General features: G+C 41.6%; 1 protein-coding gene across 1 annotated transcript; it reads right to left on the bottom strand.

Moving 5' to 3' along the window:
* Positions 1-690: 690 nt before the first annotated feature.
* Positions 691-23,415, bottom strand: LOC139452456 (ubiquitin thioesterase zranb1-like). Its single transcript, XM_071233945.1, has 8 exons — positions 23,339-23,415; positions 12,233-13,452; positions 11,516-11,587; positions 9,862-10,057; positions 7,674-7,792; positions 6,203-6,328; positions 4,790-5,019; positions 691-3,641 (listed from the first exon to the last, which is right to left on the bottom strand). The coding sequence occupies exons 2-8, from the start codon at positions 13,431-13,433 to the stop codon at positions 3,414-3,416; spliced, it is 2,172 nt and encodes a 723-aa protein (XP_071090046.1). The 5' UTR covers positions 13,434-13,452; positions 23,339-23,415; the 3' UTR covers positions 691-3,413.
* Between the last annotated feature and the right edge of the window lie 150 nt (positions 23,416-23,565).

Raw genomic sequence — 23,565 nt, 5'->3', positions numbered from 1 at the left:
CACCCCTGTCAAGTACAAATTAACACATTCATCGATCTTGCAACCAGACATTGCCTCAACATGCTATATCCATTGAGACCACGGAGGGGGTCTGTTTCCAGTGAGTGCAAGGGCTGATTTATAGACAGGCAGAGCACAACAGATGACTAGGCCCCCGTGGAGATGGACCAACATTCTCCCCCGTCACGGAGCACAGATACACTGGGGTGGAGAAACCCAGTAGTAGCTTCAAGGAGCTGGTAACAAGCTCAACTGTTACAATACTAACAAAACCAGTATCTTTCACATGCAGATGTCGTTGTTTTGTCCAAACTTTCCTCTGAAGGAGATGAGATTGATTCCAGTATTGTGAGCAGACATTATTTGGTTGCAATCACTCACAACCTCAACCACATCTTTAGCTGAGAGTTATCTCCCCTATCCACACTATGACTTCTCAAGCTCCTGACAGCGATAGCCGTTCGCGGAGCTCTCTATCGCTGCCACCAGTCAAAACTCCCCACTGTGATAGGTGGCCCCAACCATGCTTCGAGTTATTTTTACAATCAAGTGACTACTGTCATGACGCTGAATACACTTACCGCTGATAAATTGCTTTCTTTCTTTGTCAATTTGAATTTCTATTTCATTAAGTCTATCATCTTTAACTGATATAGTAAGAATGTAAGGGAGAAGTTAGTTAGTCTGCAATCTCGAACCAATCTGAATATTAAAACAACAAAGTAAATTTATCTGGAAAACATGATCGGTCGTAAACCTTTTCAAAATGAAATATGATGGCATTCCCAAAGACATAAACAAAAATATTAACGTTACTACATATGGGGTTAGAGGGCAAATTTCAAGATTCTTGTAATGGCCACGCCCACACTGGTGGCAGCGATGTTACCGAGAGTGTAACGAAGGTGTCAGGCGCTTGGAAGGAGCTTGTATGACTACTGTGTCCACCAGGATTGCCTACAGATCCCAGGATACAGTAAGTCCCTAGGACTGAATGCTTGAATTGCCCACTGAATATGGACATGGGTTTGGTTCCATAAGGTCAGGAAGCTTTAATTCTGTTTCGGAATTACTAAGCACACGTCAGACTACACCATATATGTCATGCATTCTGTAGCCATTCTTTCCACCATTCTCCCATCACTATCTGCTGATTTACACAAACACAGAGCGACCATACAGGGGTCAGCTATATTGATGTGGATTATACACATATATTATATATCTACATAAATATTAACATCTATAGTACATCTTTACACTAACAACAAACATAACGCGGGTCAACAAGGATATAGAGACTGTCACGGGACCTCCACTCTGGAGGGCCTGGATGTCACATATTCACATTTTTTGAACTTACAAATATTGAGGCCACAATTAAAAAAGACCCTTTGTTTCGGGCAAATCACCTTACCCTGCAAAACCGCTCTGTTTTTAAATCTTTGAAATGTATACCAGTGTAAGAGTGTATGCATGTGTATCTGAGTGTATGTCTGCATTGGTTATAGCATAATGTGTTCCTCTGTGTGTGTGTGTGTGTGTGTGTGTGTGTGTGTGTGTGTGTGTGTGTGTGTGTGTGTGTGTGTGTGTGTGTGTGTTCCTGTGTGTGTACATGTGTTCTTCTCTGTGTTCCTGTGTTCTTCTCTGTGTTCCTGTGTTCTTCTCTGTGTTCCTGTGTGTTCTTCTGTGTGTGCAAGTGTTCCTGTTCCTGAGTGTGTTCCTGTGTGTGTGGTTATAGCATAATGTGTTCCTCTGTGTGTGTGTGTGTGTGTGTGTGTGTGTGTGTGTTCCTGTGTTTGTGTGTGTGCGTGCGTGTGTTTGTGTAGGTGCGTGCGTGTGCGTGTGCGTGCACGAGCGAGCGTTTCTGTGTATGCGTGTCAATGTCAGTATATTTGTATGCGAGTGTGCACATAATCATTTGATGATCTGGATGACAAACAAATCCCCCCCGACGTTCCCTTCTTCATATCAGTAGGTAATGTTCCCCGAAACACAGGGAGTCTAATGACGGCCACTCATTTCCATCACATACAATTTGGGAGAATGAATTTGAACTTACAATAAAGTTACCACAAATCTGTCAGGTATCTGTACCCCACTGCAAGTCATGAGGTATTTAGTGATGGTTGTAGCTCACCTCCTCCAGATCACACTGTATCCTGATACATACCCAGATTCAGGGCTGAGGTAATTCACCTAAGGCCAGCTTTAGGGATATCTAACATAAGAATTTCAACATATGTAAGTCAACATCAAAACACGGATCGTGCAAATGTTACTTCCAGTGCAAGTCTAAAATAATTATCTCTTAATCCGAGCGACATCAACAAGGTATTTTGATTGAAAATATAGATATATGTAAACACGTGGTAAATATCACAGAGACATTAAGGTAAAACGAGCCTAGTTGGATCAGGACAAATCAAACAGGCTCCTCAGGTACTGGGTTCAATAATACTCAGGTAATCAAACAAATTCGTTTAGCCTTGATAAAGTATTCACCATAACATGCTTAAGCAAACCTAATATTTGCGATAACAAAGTCATTAATTAATTCTCATATATACCAGTTTTAACCTGACGTAATCATATCATGTGAACACAGTCATTTTGCAACACACACAGCCCGCCCAGGAATAAAGACGGGAAAATACTGGGGCTAATCAGTAACAGCCGCCAATGCAACAACAATTTACTTTCAACTAAGAGCCTTAACAAGAACATAAGAACGAACGACTTCCCTCGATCCCATCTAGCTCCAAGAGACATTCTTTTCATTTCAATTATTGAATAAATGTCAGGATTCTGCTCTCCTGAGATTGAGGTTCATGTGCCACCATTCCTTGCCAACACATGACGCCTCGCGTATGGTGTATCAGAGAGACAGCCTCCAAATTCAGGACCCCCAAACTTATTTTTTATACTTGCAATATACTACGGAACTTTCAAACCAAGTAGAATAGGATATTGACATTTGATATCAGTCTATTAAGACAAACAGTAAAGGTGAAATCTGATCTTGTCAATAACAAGAACACTCATGAAGACATGCCTGGACCTTTTCATGAAATCTTGTGAGAACGGACTGTCACGATGTGACCGCTCAAAGCATGTCAACAGTTGGATTTCTCTTGTCTCCTCAACAGCTGCAATATTCAACATCTTGACCAATCAGAAACAAGCTTCGGTTGCGTCTGGCATCATTAAGGGCATGTTTGGTTTCTGACCAATCAAAACATGCTTGGCTTCTGACCAATCAATAGACAGCATGTTTGCTTTCTGACCAATCACAGCATGTTTGGCTTCTGGCCAATCAATAGAGAGCATGTTTGGTTCCTGAACAATCATTTGGGCGCATGTGTGATTTCTACCCAATGAGAAGAGTGATGTGTGTCCCATAGGGTGGGGTGTCACTCCTGGTCGCTCTCTCCATCGCTGGAGAAGGTCTGTGAGGACAGGCTGGTCTGGTGGGTGGGAGGGATGCCATGGGACAGCTGGCGGTAGTGATCCAACCACTCCTCCACCATCTGCTTCACCAGCGCCGGCCGCTTCCCCAGCTTCTGGGCCGCCACCAAGATGCCGCCCTTCGTCACCACGCAGTCCAGCCACTCCCGCAGGATGGTGTCCTCACGCCCGACCTGCAACATCATGAAACAGTTTCGTTGTAAAATCATGGAAGTGTCTTTCTAACATCAAGGAAGCAGTGTCTTTGTACCGTTATTTGTAATTCTTTGTAGAATTATGGTGTCATTACAAGATCACAGAAACAGTGTCATAAGACCACAGAAACAGTGTCATTGTAATATCATGGAAACAGTGTCATTGTAACATCATAAAAACAGGGTTGTAACATCATGGAAAGGCGTAACATCATGGAAACTGTCACTGTAACATCCTGGAAACAGTGTCATTGTAACATTGTGGAAACAGTGTCGTAACATCACGGAACGGAAACTTTCACCGTATCATCATGGAAACAGTGTCGTAACATCACAGAAACAGTGTCATTGTAACTTCATGGAAACAGTGTCATTGTAACATCATAAAAACAGTGTTGTAACATCATGGAAAGGCGTAACCTCATGGAAACTGTCACTGTAACATCACGGAAACAGTGTCATTGTAACATTGTGGAAACAGTGTCGTAACATCACGGAACGGAAACTTTCACCGTAACATCATGGAAACAGTGTCGTAACATCACAGAAACAGTGTCATTGTAACTTCATGGAAACAGTGTCATTGTAACATCATAAAAACAGTGTTGTAACATCATGGAAAGGCGTAACATCATGGAAACTGTCACTGTAACATCACGGAAACAGTGTCATTGTAACATTGTGGAAACAGTGTCATTGTAACATCATAAAAACAGTGTTGTAACATCATGGAAACTGTCACTGTAACATCATGGAAACAGTGTCATTGTAACATCATGGAAACAGTGTCATTGTAACATCATGGAAACAGTGTCGTAACATCACAGAAACAGTGTCATTGTAACTTCATGGAAACAGTGTCATTGTAACATCATAAAAACAGTGTTGTAACATCATGGAAAGGCGTAACATCATGGAAACTGTCACTGTAACATCACGGAAACAGTGTCATTGTAACATTGTGAAAACAGTGTCGTAACATCACGGAACGGAAACTTTCACCGTAACATCATGGAAACAGTGTCGTAACATCACGGAAAGTGTTGTAACATCATGGAAACAGTGTCATTGTAACATCAGGGAAACTGTCCCTGTAACATGATATCACATCATTATCGCCTTCTTACCTCGGAGCCTGTGAGGAAATGGACAGGAAGCAACTTGCCCTCATTGTCTACCAAGGGGAGGTAAGCCACCTGGCCGTCATCGTTACTCTCGATGTTAGCCCCTGCACCGATGCTGTCATCTGTATCCATCTCCATGGGGACGAGAGCAGAGAAATGACCCCTTGTGTAGCCAAGAACCATAGGAATCTTCCAACAGAAACTACGTTCCCATAGCAACGGAAGGTACACTCCTGGAAAATGATGGCATTGGATGAGTTCAGTGTTCTGAGCTGGTTTTGGATCTGAATTGATGAAAGATCAATATAAGCCTTTAACAGTCCTGCATACAGGCTACATATGCTCAGCTTATTTTCATATCATAATTAGTAAAATCTAAATATTTTTTACATTTGTATACTTTTCCTGCATTACTCCTGAATGCATTCACTGCTTGCCTTACGACAACTAGAAGGACAGCCTGCAAAGGTCCTGGGTGAAGAAATAAAGTTGTTGTTCTGAAGTCCCAATTACTGACCTTCGTCGCTGTCCTGTGACCTTGATGACACCTAAGGTCATCTTCACATCACTGCCTGTCGCGCAAGCTCTTAGAAAACCATACTTTTGAGGTTTCTGAAGCCAAAGTGGGGAGGCAAGTCTTGCGACGGGTGGGCCTTAAGCGTACTAATGCAGGATAAGTATACAAATGTAAAAAATATTTAGATTTTACTATTTTTTTTACTCATCCTGCATTACTCCTTTATGCATCTGTATCGGACGGTTTGGAGGTGGGTAAACCTTCAGAATACAGAAACCTCAAAAGTATGTTTTTCTAAGAGATTGGGCAACAGGCAGTGATGTGAAGATGACCTTAGGTGTCATCAAGGTCACAGGACAGCGACGAAGGTCAGTAATTGGGACTTCAGAACACCCAGGACCTTCGCAGTTGCACTGTCCTTCTAGTTGTCGTAAGGTAAGCAGTGAATGCATTAAGGTGTAATGCAGGATAAGTAAAAAATTACTCCACTTGCACATATGCTAGGCACTGAAATTGTGTAGCACTGCTACTGTATTGGCCAACTTGAAGTGGACAACAAAGCCTTGCAAGGTTTAGTTCTAAACTGCACATCATAGTTATTACATCTCACTGAGACGTAAACTCATCACCTTCAGCGGTGATCAGTGGTCAAATTATCTGTTGCCACAAAGGGTGGTTATTGTGACTTGAAACCTCTGATTGACTGATCACAATATAGTATTTCCAAATTAATGGTAGAATTGTGATTAACACTGGTTTCCGTCTGCCTTTACAGCAGCTGCTAAAATAATTGTTCGGAAAACTGTCAGGGGAGTCTGATTTGATCTCTGTTTTAAAATACCATGGGTTGCAGCTGATGCAGTTGCCATGGCGCCTGGAAGCTGAAAGCCAAGACTCACCCTGGAACTTGGCAAAGCCGATTGTCTCCCCTCGGAAACTCTTCACATACTTGACTCCGTACACAATAATTGGTCGTCGCAAGATGTGAGCCAGTGCGAATATATGGGTCTGCTCAAGTGATGCCCCTGAAACAAACATTAAAGACATAAGCTGAAGGTCTTCAGTGAGAGGTGTGTTACCTGGATACATGTGGGAGGTGTGTTACCTGGATACATGTGAGAGGTGTGTTACCTGGATACATGTGAGAGATGTATTACCTGGATGCATGTGTGTTACCTGGATACATGTGAGAGATGTGTTACCTGGATGCATGTGGGAGGTGTGTTACCTGGATACATGTGAGAGGTGTGTTACCTGGATACATGTGGGAGATGTGTTACCTGGATACATGTGAGAGATGTGTTACCTGAATGCATGTGTGTTACCTGGATAGATGTGAGGGTTGTGTTACCTGGATACATGTGGGAGATGTGTAACCTGGATACATGTGAGTGATGTGTTACCTGGATACATGTGAGAGATGTGTTACCTGGATACATGTGGGAGGTGTGTTACCTGGATACATGTGGGAGGTGTGTTACCTGGATACATGTGAGAGGTGTGTTACCTGGATACATGTGAGAGATGTATTACCTGGATGCATGTGTGTTACCTGGATACATGTGAGAGATGTGTTACCTGGATGCATGTGGGAGGTGTGTTACCTGGATACATGTGAGAGATGTGTTACCTGAATGCATGTGTGTTACCTGGATAGATGTGAGGGTTGTGTTACCTGGATACATGTGGGAGATGTGTTACCTGGATATATGTGGGAGGTGTGTTACCTGGATACATGTGGGAGATGTGTTACCTGGATATATGTGGGAGGTGTGTTACCTGGATGCATGTGGGAGGTGTGTTACCTGGATACATGTGGGAGGTGTGTTACCTGGATACATGTGGGAGGTGTGTTACCTGGATACATGTGGGAGATGTGTAACCTGGATATATGTGAGAGATGTGTTACCTGGATACATGTGAGAGATGTGTTACCTGGATACATGTGAGAGGTGTGTTACCTGGATACATGTGAGAGGTGTGTTACCTGGATACATGTGAGAGGTGTGTTACCTGGATACATGTGAGAGATGTGTTACCTGGATACATGTGAGAGATGTGTTACCTGGATACATGTGAGAGGTGTGTTACCTGGATACATGTGGGAGGTGTGTTACCTGGATACATGTGAGTGATGTGTTACCTGGATACATGTGAGAGATGTGTTACCTGGATACATGTGAGAGATGTGTTACCTGGATACATGTGAGAGGTGTGTTACCTGGATACATGTGAGAGATGTGTTACCTAGATACATGTGAGAGATGTGTTACCTGGATACATGTGTGTTACCTGGATACATGTGAGAGGTGTGTTACCTGGATACATGTGGGAGATGTGTTACCTGGATACATGTGGGAGGTGCGTTACCTGGTTGACTTGCGAGGCTGAGGAGCAGGGCCCAGTCCCTCTGACACTGACTCTCATCCAGGCTGAAGTGAAGAGATCGCGCCTGCATTGATTCATATTCCTTCCAGCGAGGGTAGAACCTGCAAAATAAGACCCCATAACATCCAGTCAGCAAAATAGCACCCCAAACATAACAGGAATCCCACATCTCAGCATAGTCAGCACAACAGTGTGACATCTCACAAGTCAGCAAAATAGTCATAACATACACTCAGCGAACAGAGTTTTAAACATGACATTAGTTCCACAACTCCACTTTGGTTTCAACTTTGTGGTGTTCAGATAGTGGTTTCACTATTGTCATGATGGAGGGTTGTACTTCACTATTGTCATGATGGAGGGTTGTACTTCACTATTGTCATGATGGAGGATTGTACTTCACTATTGTCATGATGGAGGGTTGTACTTCACTATTGTCATGATGGAGGATTGTACTTCACTATTGTCATGATGGAGGGTTGTACTTCACTATTGTCATGATGGAGGGTTGTACTTCACTATTGTCATGATGGAGGGTTGTACTTCACTATTGTCATGATGGAGGGTTGTACTTCACTATTGTCATGATGGAGGATTGTACTTCACTATTGTCATGATGGAGGGTTGTACTTCACTATTGTCATGATGGAGGATTGTACTTCACTATTGTCATGATGGAGGGTTGTACTTCACTATTGTCATGATGGAGGGTTGTACTTCACTATTGTCATGATGGAGGGTTGTACTTCACTATTGTCATGATGGAGGATTGTACTTCACTATTGTCATGATGGAGGATTGTACTTCACTATTGTCATGATGGAGGGTTGTACTTCACTATTGTCATGATGGAGGATTGTACTTCACTATTGTCATGATGGAGGATTGTACTTCACTATTGTCATGACAGGATTGTACTTCACTTTTGTCATGATGGAGGATTGTACTTCACTATTCTCATGATGGAGGATTGTACTTCACTATTGTCATTATGGAGGATTGTACTTCACTATTCTCATGATGGAGGATTGTGATTCACTATTGTCATGATGGAGGGTTGTACTTCACTATTGTCATGATGGAGGATTGTACTTCACTATTGTCATGATGGAGGGTTGTACTTCACTATTGTCATGATGGAGGGTTGTACTTCACTATTGTCATGATGGAGGGTTGTACTTCACTATTGTCATGATGGAGGATTGTACTTCACTATTGTCATGATGGAGGATTGTACTTCACTATTGTCATGATGGAGGGTTGTACTTCACTATTGTCATGATGGAGGATTGTACTTCACTATTGTCATGATGGAGGATTGTACTTCACTATTGTCATGACAGGATTGTACTTCACTTTTGTCATGATGGAGGATTGTACTTCACTATTCTCATGATGGAGGATTGTACTTCACTATTGTCATTATGGAGGATTGTACTTCACTATTCTCATGATGGAGGATTGTGATTCACTATTGTCATGATGGAGGATTGTACTTCACTATTCTCATGATGGAGGATTGTACTTCACTATTGTCATGATGGAGGATTGTGATTCACTTTTGTCATGATGGAGGATTGTACTTCACTATTGTCATTATGGAGGATTGTACTTCACTATTCTCATGATGGAGGATTGTGATTCACTATTGTCATGACGGGGGGTTGTACTTCACTATTGTCATGACAGGTGTTTGTTCTTCACTATTGTCATGACAGGGGGTTGTACTTCACTACCGTCATGACAGGGGATTTTGTAACCTTACGGGGGTCACAGGTGGCCCAGTCGTCTAAGGCGCTGCTATTCGCTGTGCAGACTTGCGTCCCTTGGGCGCGCCAGAAACCTATGATAGTGGGTTCGAATCCCGATTCACCCCAATTATGTTTCTAGGTTTGTCAGCACCATACCTGTGCTCGTGGGTTTCACTGAAGTGGTAAACGTCTGAGACCTGCATCACTTCGGGCTTTCCTCCCACATTAAGCTGACACACCGTGATGTAACTGGAATACTGTTAAAAGCGGCACTAAACCCAACTCACTCACTCACTCACTCACTGCAACCTAACATAGAATAGTTTTCAGCATTACGTCTTCCAAATAAATTCTGATTAACATGATTGACCTTCTGTTAAACTATGATTGAGGTGGGCCCCACTCGTCATGCCACTCACGTCATGGCCCCTTCACTTAGGCTGTCTGCGAGTGCGCGGCGGAGCGTGTTGTCTATGTCGAACACCCCCCACGTAGCCTGCAGTAGAGAGTCCAGGAGACAGTCCCCCGCCGTCCGGTTCCACAGAGAGTACAGCCGACTCCCTAGCCGGTCCGTCAGCTCCACGTTCCAGTTGACAATGCTCTCCTCCTCCAACTCTGCAGGTACACGAAGGAGATCAAGACAAAGCACAACTCCAGACTGGCTACGCCAAAAAATCGCAATTACCTAATAAACATGCTTGTGTACAAATACACATGGAAAATTTCAAAACATGCAACAGTATAACACTGTGAATACCGTATTTGACGTAATAAGCGCCCAGGGTGCTCTCAAAATGAGTTGAAAGTTAAATTTCATGGTTTATGCTGACAGTCTGAAATGTTTATGTATGACAGATATATTTTTCCAGAATTAAATGCATATAACACACAAGTGGGTATTATACGCCAATAAATAAGTCTTGTGTACATTGATCAATCGGAAGGGGTGCTAATTGGGATTGTTCACTAGCCAATATCTTAGCAAATGTCGCCGTGGGCGCTTATTAGAGCGGGGCGCTTATTATGTCGAATACAGTAATTACCCAATGTAGACTTTTCAGTTAGCATACCCGTATGTCTTTACAGAACTTTATCTGCTGACTGAATGCAGCCTCACATAGACATGACTTCTACTGCAGTGAACAAAGATTATTGTAATATTGACATGTGTATCATTGAGCCTATGTGACCTGGGGCTGTACGTGAACAGATGCAAATTATAAAAGTCACTTGACACGTATTTTAATCAGAATTATCTTAAAAATGGTCGACTTGTTGTTTTGAAAATACCCAATAGACAGGACCAAAAGGGAGAACAATACATATATTGAATACCCAATGAAAACCTTTAATATTCCATTGTTAAAACAAGTAAGTAAAAATGCTGACTATGTTTATTTCAGAATTTTTCTTTATAGGGCAAATTCAACAAATACTGTAAATCTTGAAACTAATGCAAGCGTGAATTAAACATGCGAGTGGTATTTGCTCGCATTATTTAACTTCACATCAATGTCTCCAAATGACCATCCAACAATTAGACGGCCTCACTGCACACTTTGGATAGCGGAAATACCAACTTGAATTGAACACAAACATAGTTTATTGAGCAGCAATAAGGTAAGGATATATCTTTTATTCGAATGGGGATGGGGTGGGGGAGATGCATTGACATTGAGTCGTTTTTTTGGCTAGGGGTCAGCATTCCTATTAATTTGAAGACACATTAATTTCCAGATTTACAGTACATAAAGCTGAGGATAGTTTCTTTTATCAAAATTACAACAATAGATATTTAGGTCGAGTGAGTGAGTGAGTGAGTGAGTGAGTGAGTGAGTGAGTGAGTGAGTGAGTGAGCGAGCGAGAATGAGTGAGTGAGTGAGTGAGTGAGTGAGTGAGCGAGAGAGTGTGTGTGTGTGTGTGTGTGTGTGTGTGTGTGTGTGTGTGGTTTTACGCCGCTTTCAGCATTATTCCAGCAATATCACGACAGGGGACACCACAAATGTGTTTCACACCTTGTAGTCAACAAACAACATATAATGTAAGGCCTAATGGTTATCCAAGGACACCCACCACTCTGTACGTCTCTGTCCAGCAACTCATCAAACAGCTGACCCTGGATGTGGCGAGGCAGATCCTCAATATCTGAAACACAGAAATAACAAGGTAATTGATGATACTGGTGAGTGATTGTAAGTATGCTTCACGTGGGAGCTTCAGTGAGTGTGCGAGTGTGTGAGAAAGGCACTACACAGCTTTAAGCAACATTCCAGAAACATCACAGAGGGGGACACCAGACATGGGCTTCAAGAACCACACCCATGTGGGAATCAAACCCTGGCTTTTGGCATGACAAGCAAACACTTTAACCACAAGGCTACCCCACTGGCGCTGGTACCTTCAGACGTTAACTCAAAATACGTTCATGAAATGTGTGATGTAACTCGCTGCTGTGAGAATTGGTAAAAAATTTAAGACTGATGATTTGTTTAAAAAAGCATTCGATGATCCATTTATGATCCATCACAAATGAGAACAGGAAAGTTTGCACCTTGGGATTACTCTTCTGTGCATTCTCCCCGCAAATAACCAGTTAAATCAGTTTTAAGATTAACACTGTAAATTTACGAAAATATAGAAAAATAAAATATATACGTCCACAAAAATGACATAAGAAATTTGAGAAAGTGGAAACTCAACATATTCATGACACTGGACCATGTTTGACACAAGATGTACAAAGCAGAATAATTTGGTTTCAATATTTCCTGTGCATTAATCACCACACACCTGTTGGAAGAGCGAAGGTGACACAGTCTGTGAAGAAAAAGCAAGGGAAGTCCCCCTTCCTTTGTCGTAATGATGATGCGATTTCTCTCCGGATGTCAGTGGCCAGGTCTGGACTGGTGTGGGCAGGTAAACGCTTGACCGCCTTTGCAGCCACATCCGTCGCGGTCAGCAAAACCGCCAACATATCTTCCCTTTTGAATCTTATGCCCAGGTGAACTAGGGTGTATCCCACCTCAAACGCGCTGGGTCGATTTAAAAGTGTAACTTCATCTTGTGTGAGCTGCCGAGCTGGGTCACCACCTGATGCAATGAACGCTTCGACAGCATTAGAGTCCCCGTCCACAACACCGCTACAAGCGCTCAACCACAGCCAATCTTTATCACGTAACCTTTTCCTTAACAGACGTAACCTCCGCTCTTCTGCACGGTTCTTGTCTTCGAAACTAGATGCTGAAGCTGATGCTCCATCTTGGTAATTCTCGATATTGTCAAGACTCTGCGACATTCCTGGTGAGGCCCGCCCGCGCCGGTTCCCTCCCTCTTGCTCACAAATAAGCCCATAGCTTCCCCCCGAGGCAAGGTTTGTGTCAGAAAAGGTCCTACCCTTCGCAGTGCCACATAAAATACACTTGATGCCTTTAGGCCAGTTCTCATAGGTGCAGGCTCGACATATCCACTTGGTCCCACTGCGATGGCCATGTGCTGCCACTGCCTTGTTGATATCATTGTTTATTGCTTTAGCTGCCTCCGGAGAATTGGGGGAGTTGCGTTTGGGGGTGGTTCGACCTGAGATGGGCGGGGCGGAGCTCTCAGCTATATTGACATTGACACTAAGGGGCTGCATCTTCTCATGCTGCTGCTGCTGGTGGTGAGAGGTGGGTTGAGATCGACTAGGGGAGAGTTTTTTCCGTGGGGTGAGGCACTGAGTACATTTTGTCGCCCGCTGCCAGTTGAGATAAGTACACATGTGACATGCCCACTTGTTGAGTTCGCTACTGCTGCTGGTTGTGGCATGATTTGATTCGCTGCTCAGTGGTGTCACTAGGGGCGCCATCTTGTAGATGTCCTGCTCCTGGCTGGGGGAGTTGGTGATGAGCTGCACCGGCCGCGGCCCCCGACACAACGTGCATCGTTTTGCAGCAGGGTAGTTCTCGTATGTACAGTACTCACACGACCACTTCCTGTCCTCGCTGTCACTCATCTTGCCAGCTTACACACACCTGGGGAAACAAAGCAGAGTCACCTCAATCATCGGAATACACAAAACAGTATTGTTTGCATTCTGTGTCATAGAGAATCTCACCCGAGTGTCTTTTGATATCAAATATATCAGCATGAGTTGATAAAAGTGGAAAAATTTCGAGGCTTGCCGAGGATTTTTGCCACTTTTATCAACAAGTGTTGATATATTTGATATCAAAAGACACGAGGGTGAGATTTTATTTATCATCCAACATCATTCTTCCAACTTTTTCAATTTGTAGACTATAATTAGCAGTGTCTTAAGTGTAAAAAGTACTGCTAACAGCTTCAGTAGCAGAGCCATTAGTGATGTCATTTGATTGTGATGTCATGGTAACCATGGTCTGCAAAGTAATTTCATTGCAGCGATATCTACAGTGTAGATATCGCTTCACCTCTTCCAAGCATATCTCCTGTGGGAGCCAGTTTTGGATGATAAAAAACATTTAGAGACTACTAGCCCGAACATGGATCTTGTCATAATTATCAACAGAAATTTAGTGTTATTATGTGTATTATTAGAAGCTAAGCTTATTCAACTGAGGAGAATTTAACTTGACTTGGGCTTCGTATAAGTGGCTACAGATGCGTATTTATCGGTTTGGTGTTCAATGTTTGAAGCCATACTTTGAAATATTCCAGGTATATAACAGCTTCATACCAAGCATACTAGTGATGCTGAAGCCTAGCAGTGATTGACATTGCAAGCACGTTCCATGATGTTGAGGTATGATGACTAACACTCAACAATTTAGAGAACCTGACCATCCAAACCATTTAGCATGTTTAGCTTATGCCTCATATGTTGAGACCAGTTCTGACCGGGATCCACACAACGCAATACCATGAAGACTTGCTCGGACCCAGAATCCCCCAGGGCAATACCAGGAGGACTTGTTCTGACCTAGAGTCCACACAACGCAATACTATGAGGACTTGTTCTGACCAAGAATCCCCCAGGGCAATGCCAGGAGGACTTGATCTGACCCAGAATCCCCCAGGGCAATACCAGGAGGACCTGTTCTGACCCGGAATCCACACAACGCAATACCATGAGGACTTGTTCTGACCCGGAATCCACATAACACAATACCATGAGGACTTGTTCTGACTCGGAATCCACACAATGCAATACCATGAGGACTTGTTCTGACCCAGAATCCACATAACACAATACCATGAGGACTTGTTCTGACCAAGAATCCACACAATGCAATACCAGGAGGACTACTTCTGACCTGGAATCCACATAACACAATACCATGAGGACTTGTTCTGACCCAGAATCCACACAATGCAATACCATGAGGACTTGTTCTGACCCAGAATCCACATAACACAATACCATGAGGACTTGTTCTGACCTGGAATCCACACAATGCAATACCATGAGGACTTGTTCTGACCCAGAATCCACATAACACAATACCATGAGGACTTGTTCTGACCAAGAACCCACACAATGCAATACCATGAGGACTTGTTCTGACCTGGAATCCACACAATGCAATACAATGAGGACTTGTTCTGACCCAGAATCCACATAACACAATACCATGAGGACTTATTCTGACCCGGAATCCACACAACGCAATACCATGAGGACTTGTTCTGACCCGGAATCCACACAATGCAATACCAGGAGGACTACTTCTGACCTGGAATCCACACAATGCAATACCATGAGGACTTGTTCTGACCCAGAATCCACATAACACAATACCAGGAGGACTTGTTCTGACCCGGAATCCACATAACACAATACCAAGAGGACTAGTTCTGACCTGGAATCCACACAATGCAATACCAGGAGGACTAGTTCTGACCCAGAATCCACATAATGCAATACCATGAGGACTTGTTCTGACCCAGAATCCACATAACACAATATCAGGAGGACTAGTTCTGACCTGGAATCCACACAACGCAATACCATGAGGACTTGTTCTGACCCGGAATCCACACAATGCAATACCATGAGGACTACTTCTGACCTGAAATCCCCCAGGGCAATACCATGAGGACTAGTTCTGATCTGGAATCACCCAGGGTAATACCAGGAGGACTAATTCTGACCCAGAATCCTCCAGGGCAATGCCAGGAGGACTAGTTCTGACCTGGAATCCACACAACGCAATACCATGAGGACTTGTTCTGACCCGGAATTCACACAACGCAATACCAGGAGGACTACTTCTGACCTGGAATCCACACAATGCAATACCAGGAGGACTAGTTCTGACCTGGAATCCCCTAGGGCAATACCAGGAGGACTTGTTCTGACCTGGAATCCCCCAGGGCAATACCAGGAGGACTAGTTCTGACCCAGAATCCCACAGGGCAATACCAGGCGGACTAGTTCTGACCAAGAATCCCCCAGGGCAATACCAGGAGGACTAGTTCTGACCTGGAATCCCCCAGGACAATACCAGGAGGACTAGTTCTGACCCAGAATCCCCCAAGGACAAAACCATGAATCTAGAACTGTGAGTGAATGATATTAACACGGTTGTTAACACAGTCAGCAATATTCCAGCTAGGTTGTGGCATCATGTGAATATTATAAAATCTGGGTCAGACAAACCTGGGGTCAATAGCATGATCATCATTCCACACACTGCCAGCGTACAACGACACACAAACAACCAAGTCACATGATGACAAGCATCATAATAATTATAATCTTTATCCTTGTTAAATCATCCAAAACTGGCCTCCACAGGAGCTATAGCTTGGGGATATCACTGCAAAGAAACTGCAGTACAATGCTTTGCAGTCTATCATGTCCAGTGTGACGTCATCGGTTACCATGATGTCACAATCAAATGACATCACCAATCTCTCTGCCACTGAAGCTGGTTGGCTGTATTTTAACATTCAAGACTCTGGTTATTACTGTTTACAAACAGAAACAATTGGAAGAATGATGTTGAAAGGAGAAAGAGAGAATCTCTCCTTAAACATGATGAATGAATATATCCAATTACTGAATCAGCATGACAGATCTAATCGACTGATACATCACACACATTAACCATGTCCACTTCGTTTCATCATCACTCATTACTAACAAGCCATGAGCATGGTGAGAGTATCTCCATCACTCTGTCAACATGGTCAACTGATTCCCTTCAAACATCTTGTACTGAATCACACAGGGCAATGCATTCAGTTTTACAATCTTTATCGTCCTCTTTGAACTATAGATCTAAATTATTTTTCAGAAAAAAAGAATCCCTACCCACCTAGCCTTTTTTTAAAAATACTGCTGTAACCATGGTAACTGGATCCACAACATGTTTTTTTGGTGGTCTTAAACATTGATTTTACGTACAGCGCACTTGTCCTGTAGTCCTTACCAAACTGCCCAATAGTAAAGGTATCCTAAGGACTAGTAGAAATTGGCTCATTTTAAAGGTTTTGCTATATGTTATCATTATAAGGACTAGTGTACAAAAACTGTTAGTTTCTAACCCTGAGTCGTAGCACTTTTATTTATTTAGCGGAGATTGCAGGTGATATCACAACAATGGTGATTGAATTAATAAGTGTCAAACACTTCACTGAGTATTGTGCTCCACACGCCTCTTGCGTACAACATGTGCAAGAGACGGCAGATACATCTTGCGTACATGTTACGTCTGCGACTGTTAAATATATGATATTGCCAAAAATGTTAATATTTACATTATTAGTTAATGTACAACTGAATGCCAATCTTAAAGCTTCACACAATCTACACATGATCTAACCACTGCAAACATGTGACCTATCTCAAACTCTCACTTTACACAATGAAACCCCTGTGAACATATGACCTGTCTCAAACTCTCACTTTACACAATGAAACCCCTGTGAACGTATGACCTGTCTCAAACTCTCACTTGACACAATGAAACCCCTGTGAACATATGACCTGTCTCAAACTCTCACTTTACCCAATGAAACCCCTGTGAACGTATGACCTGTCTCAAACTCTCACTTGACACAATGAAACCCCTGTGAACATATGATCTGTCTCAAACTCTCACTTTACACAATGAAACCCCTGTGAACGTATGACCTGTCTCAAACTCTCACTTTACACAATGAAACCCCTGTGAACGTATGACCTGTCTCAAACTCTCGCTTTACACAATGAAACCCCTGTGAACGTATGACCTATCTCAAACTCTCACTTTACACAATGAAACCCCTGTGAACACATGACCTATCTCAAACTCTCACTTTACCCAATGAAACCCCTGTGAACGTATGACCTGTCTCAAACTTTGACTTTACACAATGAAACCCCTGTGAACATATGACCTGATGAGTCAGTCTGGCTTCTTGGAAAAAATAGTTGGCTCCTAAATACATCTGGCTCCTAAAATATTTTAAAATATTCATGTTAGGAGCCAAGTGGCTCCTTGGTAAAAAAGAAGAAGCTTTGAGCACTAATATTTGGAAAGATATTAAAGGACTGTATGCTAAACTGTGAGAAGACTAAATCTATCAGCCTTCGGTGCAGATTTTGCGGGTTTAGATGCCGCTGACATCACATGTTTTTTCTTGTGAAATTGTTCTGTCATCAAGGTCATTTTATTGGGAAAAAAGAAGTTCTGTCATTGCTAAGTGGTGCTCAACAAACAATTCAGTAAGTTAATGCACAGTCAACACGGTAAAGAAATAAGGAGCCATGCTATAAGTTTTTGTTAATGTTATAGTTAATTACATACATCCAGGGATTTCTTCTTTGAGAGGCATTAAGAAGTTGGAGTATTAAGTAAGGATAAGATTTATGGATGACAACTTCTGTATTACAATTAGGAGCAACGTATCGGTGTACGTTCTAACACTGTTATCAAGCAAGAGGATTTGTCTAGACCTGCTCAAAGGCCGATGTTATGGCTTTGTACAGGTAATTTATATAATCACTGGATTGACTGGTCCAGACTCGATTATTTACAGACTGCCATCATATAGATGGAATATTGCTGAGTGCAGCGTTAAACAACAAACCAAACCAAACCTAATCTGAACTTAGGAAAAACAAATATTTTTTTTTAAATATCCTAATATCCCAATTTGGAACAATTCTTTGTCACCCAAAATTTGCTTGAAATGGTGCTAAGTTGAGAATCCTACATAACTTCAAGACATCATCATGGTAGCATCTCCCCATTGCGGACAGCATCTATGTTCGAGATGAGAGTTATCTCCCCAATAGGGGTGCACCAGTACTGGTATGATATTAAAGCTTTGAGTACAAATAATATCACTGTTTACACACTGACACAGCATGCAGAATGTGAGAACACAAATTATCATCATGATTTTAACATATTACATCAACAGAACAATATCTCTGATAGAAAATGTAAAAGAAATGTCAAAAGTGATCATTGCTGAACATACCAAACATCATATTCATAGCTTACACAGCCTTCAAAATTAACACTAGTCCACTAGTCCAAGAATATTGAATTCTGCTGATGAACAAAAATTCAGTGATTTTAGTCCTCAAAGAATAGTAGCATTTGAGGATTATGGTTCTGAACCAGTTCTTAACATGCTTTCAATTTTGCTCCAAATTGGGACTGAATAAAAACTGATAGAAAATGTACACATAGAAAACGCTTTTGTCTTGTTCAAGCAGGAACTACAAACTCTAAATATAGTTTCCACCTGTCCTCTGCGAATTGCTAAGGCTGCACACACTTTACTTCCAGCATAACGGCATGACAAATATACACGCTTGTCATGTCGACATGTCATGTCGACTGCAGGCCACGTGGGGGGTGTTCGACATAGACAACACGCTCCGCCGCGCACTCGCAGACAGCCTAAGTGAAGGGGCCATGACGTGAGTGGCATGACGAGTGGGGCCCACCTCAGTCATAGTTTAACAGAAGGTCAATCATGTTAATCAGAATTTGTTAGGAAGACGTAATGCTGAAAACTATTCCATGTTAGGTTAGAGTGAGTGAGTGAGTGAGTGAGTGAGTGAGTGAGTGAGTGAGTCTGGTTCAACAGAGCATTTAACAGCATTCCAGTTATATCACGACATGTCAGCTTAATGTGGGAGGAAAGCCCGACACGAAATGATGCAGGTCTCTGAAGTTTACCACTTCGGAGAAAAACCCACGAACACAGGTATGGTACGGACAAACCTAGAAACATAATCAGAATGAACAGAGATTGGAACTGATCAGCAGCACTTTAGATGACTGCTCCACCCATGCCCCTTTGTTGACATGGGATGAAAAACCAACAGTGTGATAAACATTTCTCCGTCACTGAAAGAATGTGGACAACTTACTATTGAGCAACACCCTAACCCTGCCGACCACTACTGCATACAGAAAATTGTCAACATTACACACGATTCATCCTGCCCTTGATGTCGGGACTTTCAGGTGCAGTCACTCTATAAGCACTTCCTCAATCAGTATCTTCTTTGATACAATAGCTACCACAAAGATTTATCCACATTTTATCGCTTGTTCCTGCTTCAATCAGGATCTTTCAGGAAGTATGTAGGATATTATTTTTTACTTATATTTATCATAACAATATTTTGTGGAGTTAAGAAAATGAGATCAAAACAAAGAAAGAGATATCAATGATGACACTGGTGTATAAAAGACTGAGCCGTCTGTCTGAAGTGATCATGTCTCTCAGCACCAACAAGCCGGCCATCGTACAGGTGACCACCTCTCTCCAGATCCTAGCTGTGCTAATTCTCCTGCAACTGGATATGGCAAGCAGCAGTGTTTCTAAGTCAAACGTGAAGAGTAAAAGGGTAGGTATTTGTGTATTTGTATTTAACACATGCTTAAGTATTAATACTACCGTATTCAACGTAATAAGCACCCAGGACGCTCTCAAAATTAGAAATAGGGGCTCTTATTAGAATATTATTTTGGTGGAAAAAAACAGAGTAGAAAGATAAATTTTGTGGTTTATGCTGACGGTCTGAACTGTTTATATACGACAGATATATTTTTCCAGAATGTAATCGCCCATAATTAAGGGTGCATATAACACACGAGTGTGTAATATAAAACGAATAAATAAGTCTTGTGTACATTGATCAATTGGAAGGGATGCTAATTGGGATTGTTCACTTGCCAAAATATTCGCAAATATCGCCGTGGGCGCTTATTAGAGCGGGGCGCTTATAACGTCGAATACAGTAATTAACATGCAGTGGACCCTTAAAGATCCAGGTCAGAATAGGTCTTCAGCAACCCATGCTTACTGTAAAAGGCGACTATGCTTGTTGTAAGAGGCGACTAACAGGTTCGGGTGGTCAGGCTCGCTGACTTGGTTGATGCATGTCATCAATCCCAATTGCATTGACCGATGCTCATGACATCAAGTCCTGGATTGTCTGGTCCAGACTCGATTATTTACAGACCGCTGTCATACAGCTGGAATATTGCTGAGTGCGGCGTTAAATAACATACAAACCAAACCTAACATGCAGTGATGGGACTAACACATGTGCCAGTTATATAGTTATTTGACTATATAGTTATTTGACTTATTGGTATTATAAAGTCAAAATTTGTAAATATTGTAAATTTTATCCAATGTTTATCATGTTAATATGTTTTAGAATTAGAAACATTTTCAGATACTTTTCCTTAGAACTGAGATTATTTTTTTATGAAACGGCAACACATATAACATGTCTTAATAACCATGGCAACATTTGACCTATGTGCTATCATACACATGATACCTGGCACAGTTAGTTTTCTAGACCAGTTACAATTACTGAGATCATTCAACATGTTCTAAATGTTAAACATGTTAAATCCAACTTAAAATGTAAGAATTAATACCATTTCTAGTGAGTGAGTGAGTGAGTTGGATCTTATGCTGCTTTTAGCAATTTTCCACCAATATCATGGCCGGGGACACCCAAAATAGGCTACACATATTGTACCCATGTGGGGAATCGAACCCGGGCCTTCTCCGTGACAAGGCACACTTTACCACTAGGCTACCCCACTGCCTCATTACCATTTCTAGTCTGCTTAACCTCCCATGCTTACTTCACGTTTGGTTAAGAGAAACGAATACCGGGAAAATGAATTCATGAATCTTTCTTAAATTTCTTTCCCTAAAATAGAACAAAAATTGCACCGCATCTTCAAGTTCAACATGTTCAAGATCTCATTATGCAGTACGCTCCTTTCAAAATTCCCTGCTTAAGATAAAATAATTTTGTTCAAGCTCATTTGGCTAGACAGCAGCTTTCAGGGTCAGAAATTGATTTTATTCACACTAGTCCACAACAATGATCTGCTACTACTACCATCTACTTAATGATAAAAGTAACTGTCCACAAGGGAATGTCACTAGTTCTTCCTGAATTTAATTAATCTCCAACGAGCAGACTTATGTTAATTTCAAACCCTGGCTTTATGGAATTCTCCCTGATACATTTTTAACAAGTAACCATAGTAACCTGTACTTTCAACTTATTCGATTGGATGACACAATGTCGGGATTGAAAGAGGGAGAGCAATTTGTGTGCATGATATGTGCTGAGTACACTTCGAACTCCAGACAAAATATCTGCAAGTTGACTCCAGGGAAACAATATCCAACACTACAGCAGGAAAGGCAGAAAGTGTATGCTAGACGGGTCCCCGTTACCATGTTTAGAGCGGTTTAACATGAAACATGATTCAACTTACTACTTGTCAGTAAATCCTTTCACTAGGACAAAAACTTAAACCATAACGATGATAAGGAGTGGGTGCCTCTCGCCCTGTTGGTGCTGTAGGTATTTGAGATGGTATGCAATTCAATGAATGTTCTGAGCAGCAAATAAGTGAACACGCTGTGGAAAAAAATCTATTAATTTTGAAACAATAATATGACATAGAAAGTTCTATGTAGTATTGCACATAGATTGTATTTGTACATATTTTTCTGCTTTGAATCCTGCAATAGTGACTTGTATATGATGGAGCATGACAACACCAACAGACTATTATCACCTGGCCTTTGCCTGCCACCATTGACCCATTGTCACCTAGACACTTCCCTCCAGCACTGAACAAGAACAATTAACACTGTGTACACATTAGCACCCAACTTTTTTATCATTTAACTTGCTGATGTTGGCACCCAAATTTCCCAAAAGGTTTAGAATCACAAAGTTATGTTTTTTCCACCTGTAGCCAACTAAAATCTGCTGTCTGCTGTATAGGTATGTTTCCTAACATAATAAGTATACCACATGACGTGCTACTCTATGTATAACTACGTAACATCATATACTGATTTAAATCAAACATATTATTTTTAAAAGAAAAAAAGTTATGTTTCTTCAATATACACCACATGATTCATAATTAGTTCTCATTCTGTCAGGATTATCTTTCACTGTGTTCATAATGCAAGATCAATACCATTCAGATGTTTCTGTTGCACATATATGAACAACCTTTGTCTGCATTGGTTATCCAAACACAAAAGCACATAAGCAGGATGAGGAAGCATTTCGATACAAAGTAATTAGAATAAAAAATAGAAACAGTTTGGCCTGCTGTTATAGTACATTATCAGTGGCAAAACACTCAGTTCTGATCAATTCTGGGGATACTCAAACCTGTACTAGACATACGTATTTATGATTACAGACTTGCGTTATAACCTGTACTGACCTGTATCAAATAATTGTATATATTGAGTCATTCCACATTTGAGGGACAAGTCGAGGGCAAACCAAAACAATCACAGGTTTTGCTAAATTCACAAGGGTTCCGCAGACAAAGCATAACTATAAATCAATAAGATTAGTCATGCACATGTATATCTTTATCGAATTCATGTTAACAGTTACAAAGACTGTATATTTACCCTCCCTGCACAGAAAATATACCATATTCCTTCAACACCAAAACACAAACAAATCGACTTCCATGTTTTGCATGGTGACGTCACACGAGACGGGCTTAATCATTAGGCACTAGTACAAAAAGTATTGTATGATTTTACAGTTTATTATCGAATCCGTCGCTCCATAAATTATACAGAAGCATGATTTTCGAACAATAAAATACTTTTTATTTATTTCAGGATTTAAT

Source organism: Haliotis cracherodii, unplaced genomic scaffold (assembly GCF_022045235.1).
Source record: "Haliotis cracherodii isolate W230 unplaced genomic scaffold, xgHalCrac1.p SCAF_9, whole genome shotgun sequence".
Taxonomy (NCBI): Eukaryota; Metazoa; Mollusca; class Gastropoda; order Lepetellida; family Haliotidae; genus Haliotis; species Haliotis cracherodii.
The sequence above is the reverse complement of the archived record's forward strand: the minus strand, read 5'-3'. Positions and strand labels throughout refer to the sequence as shown.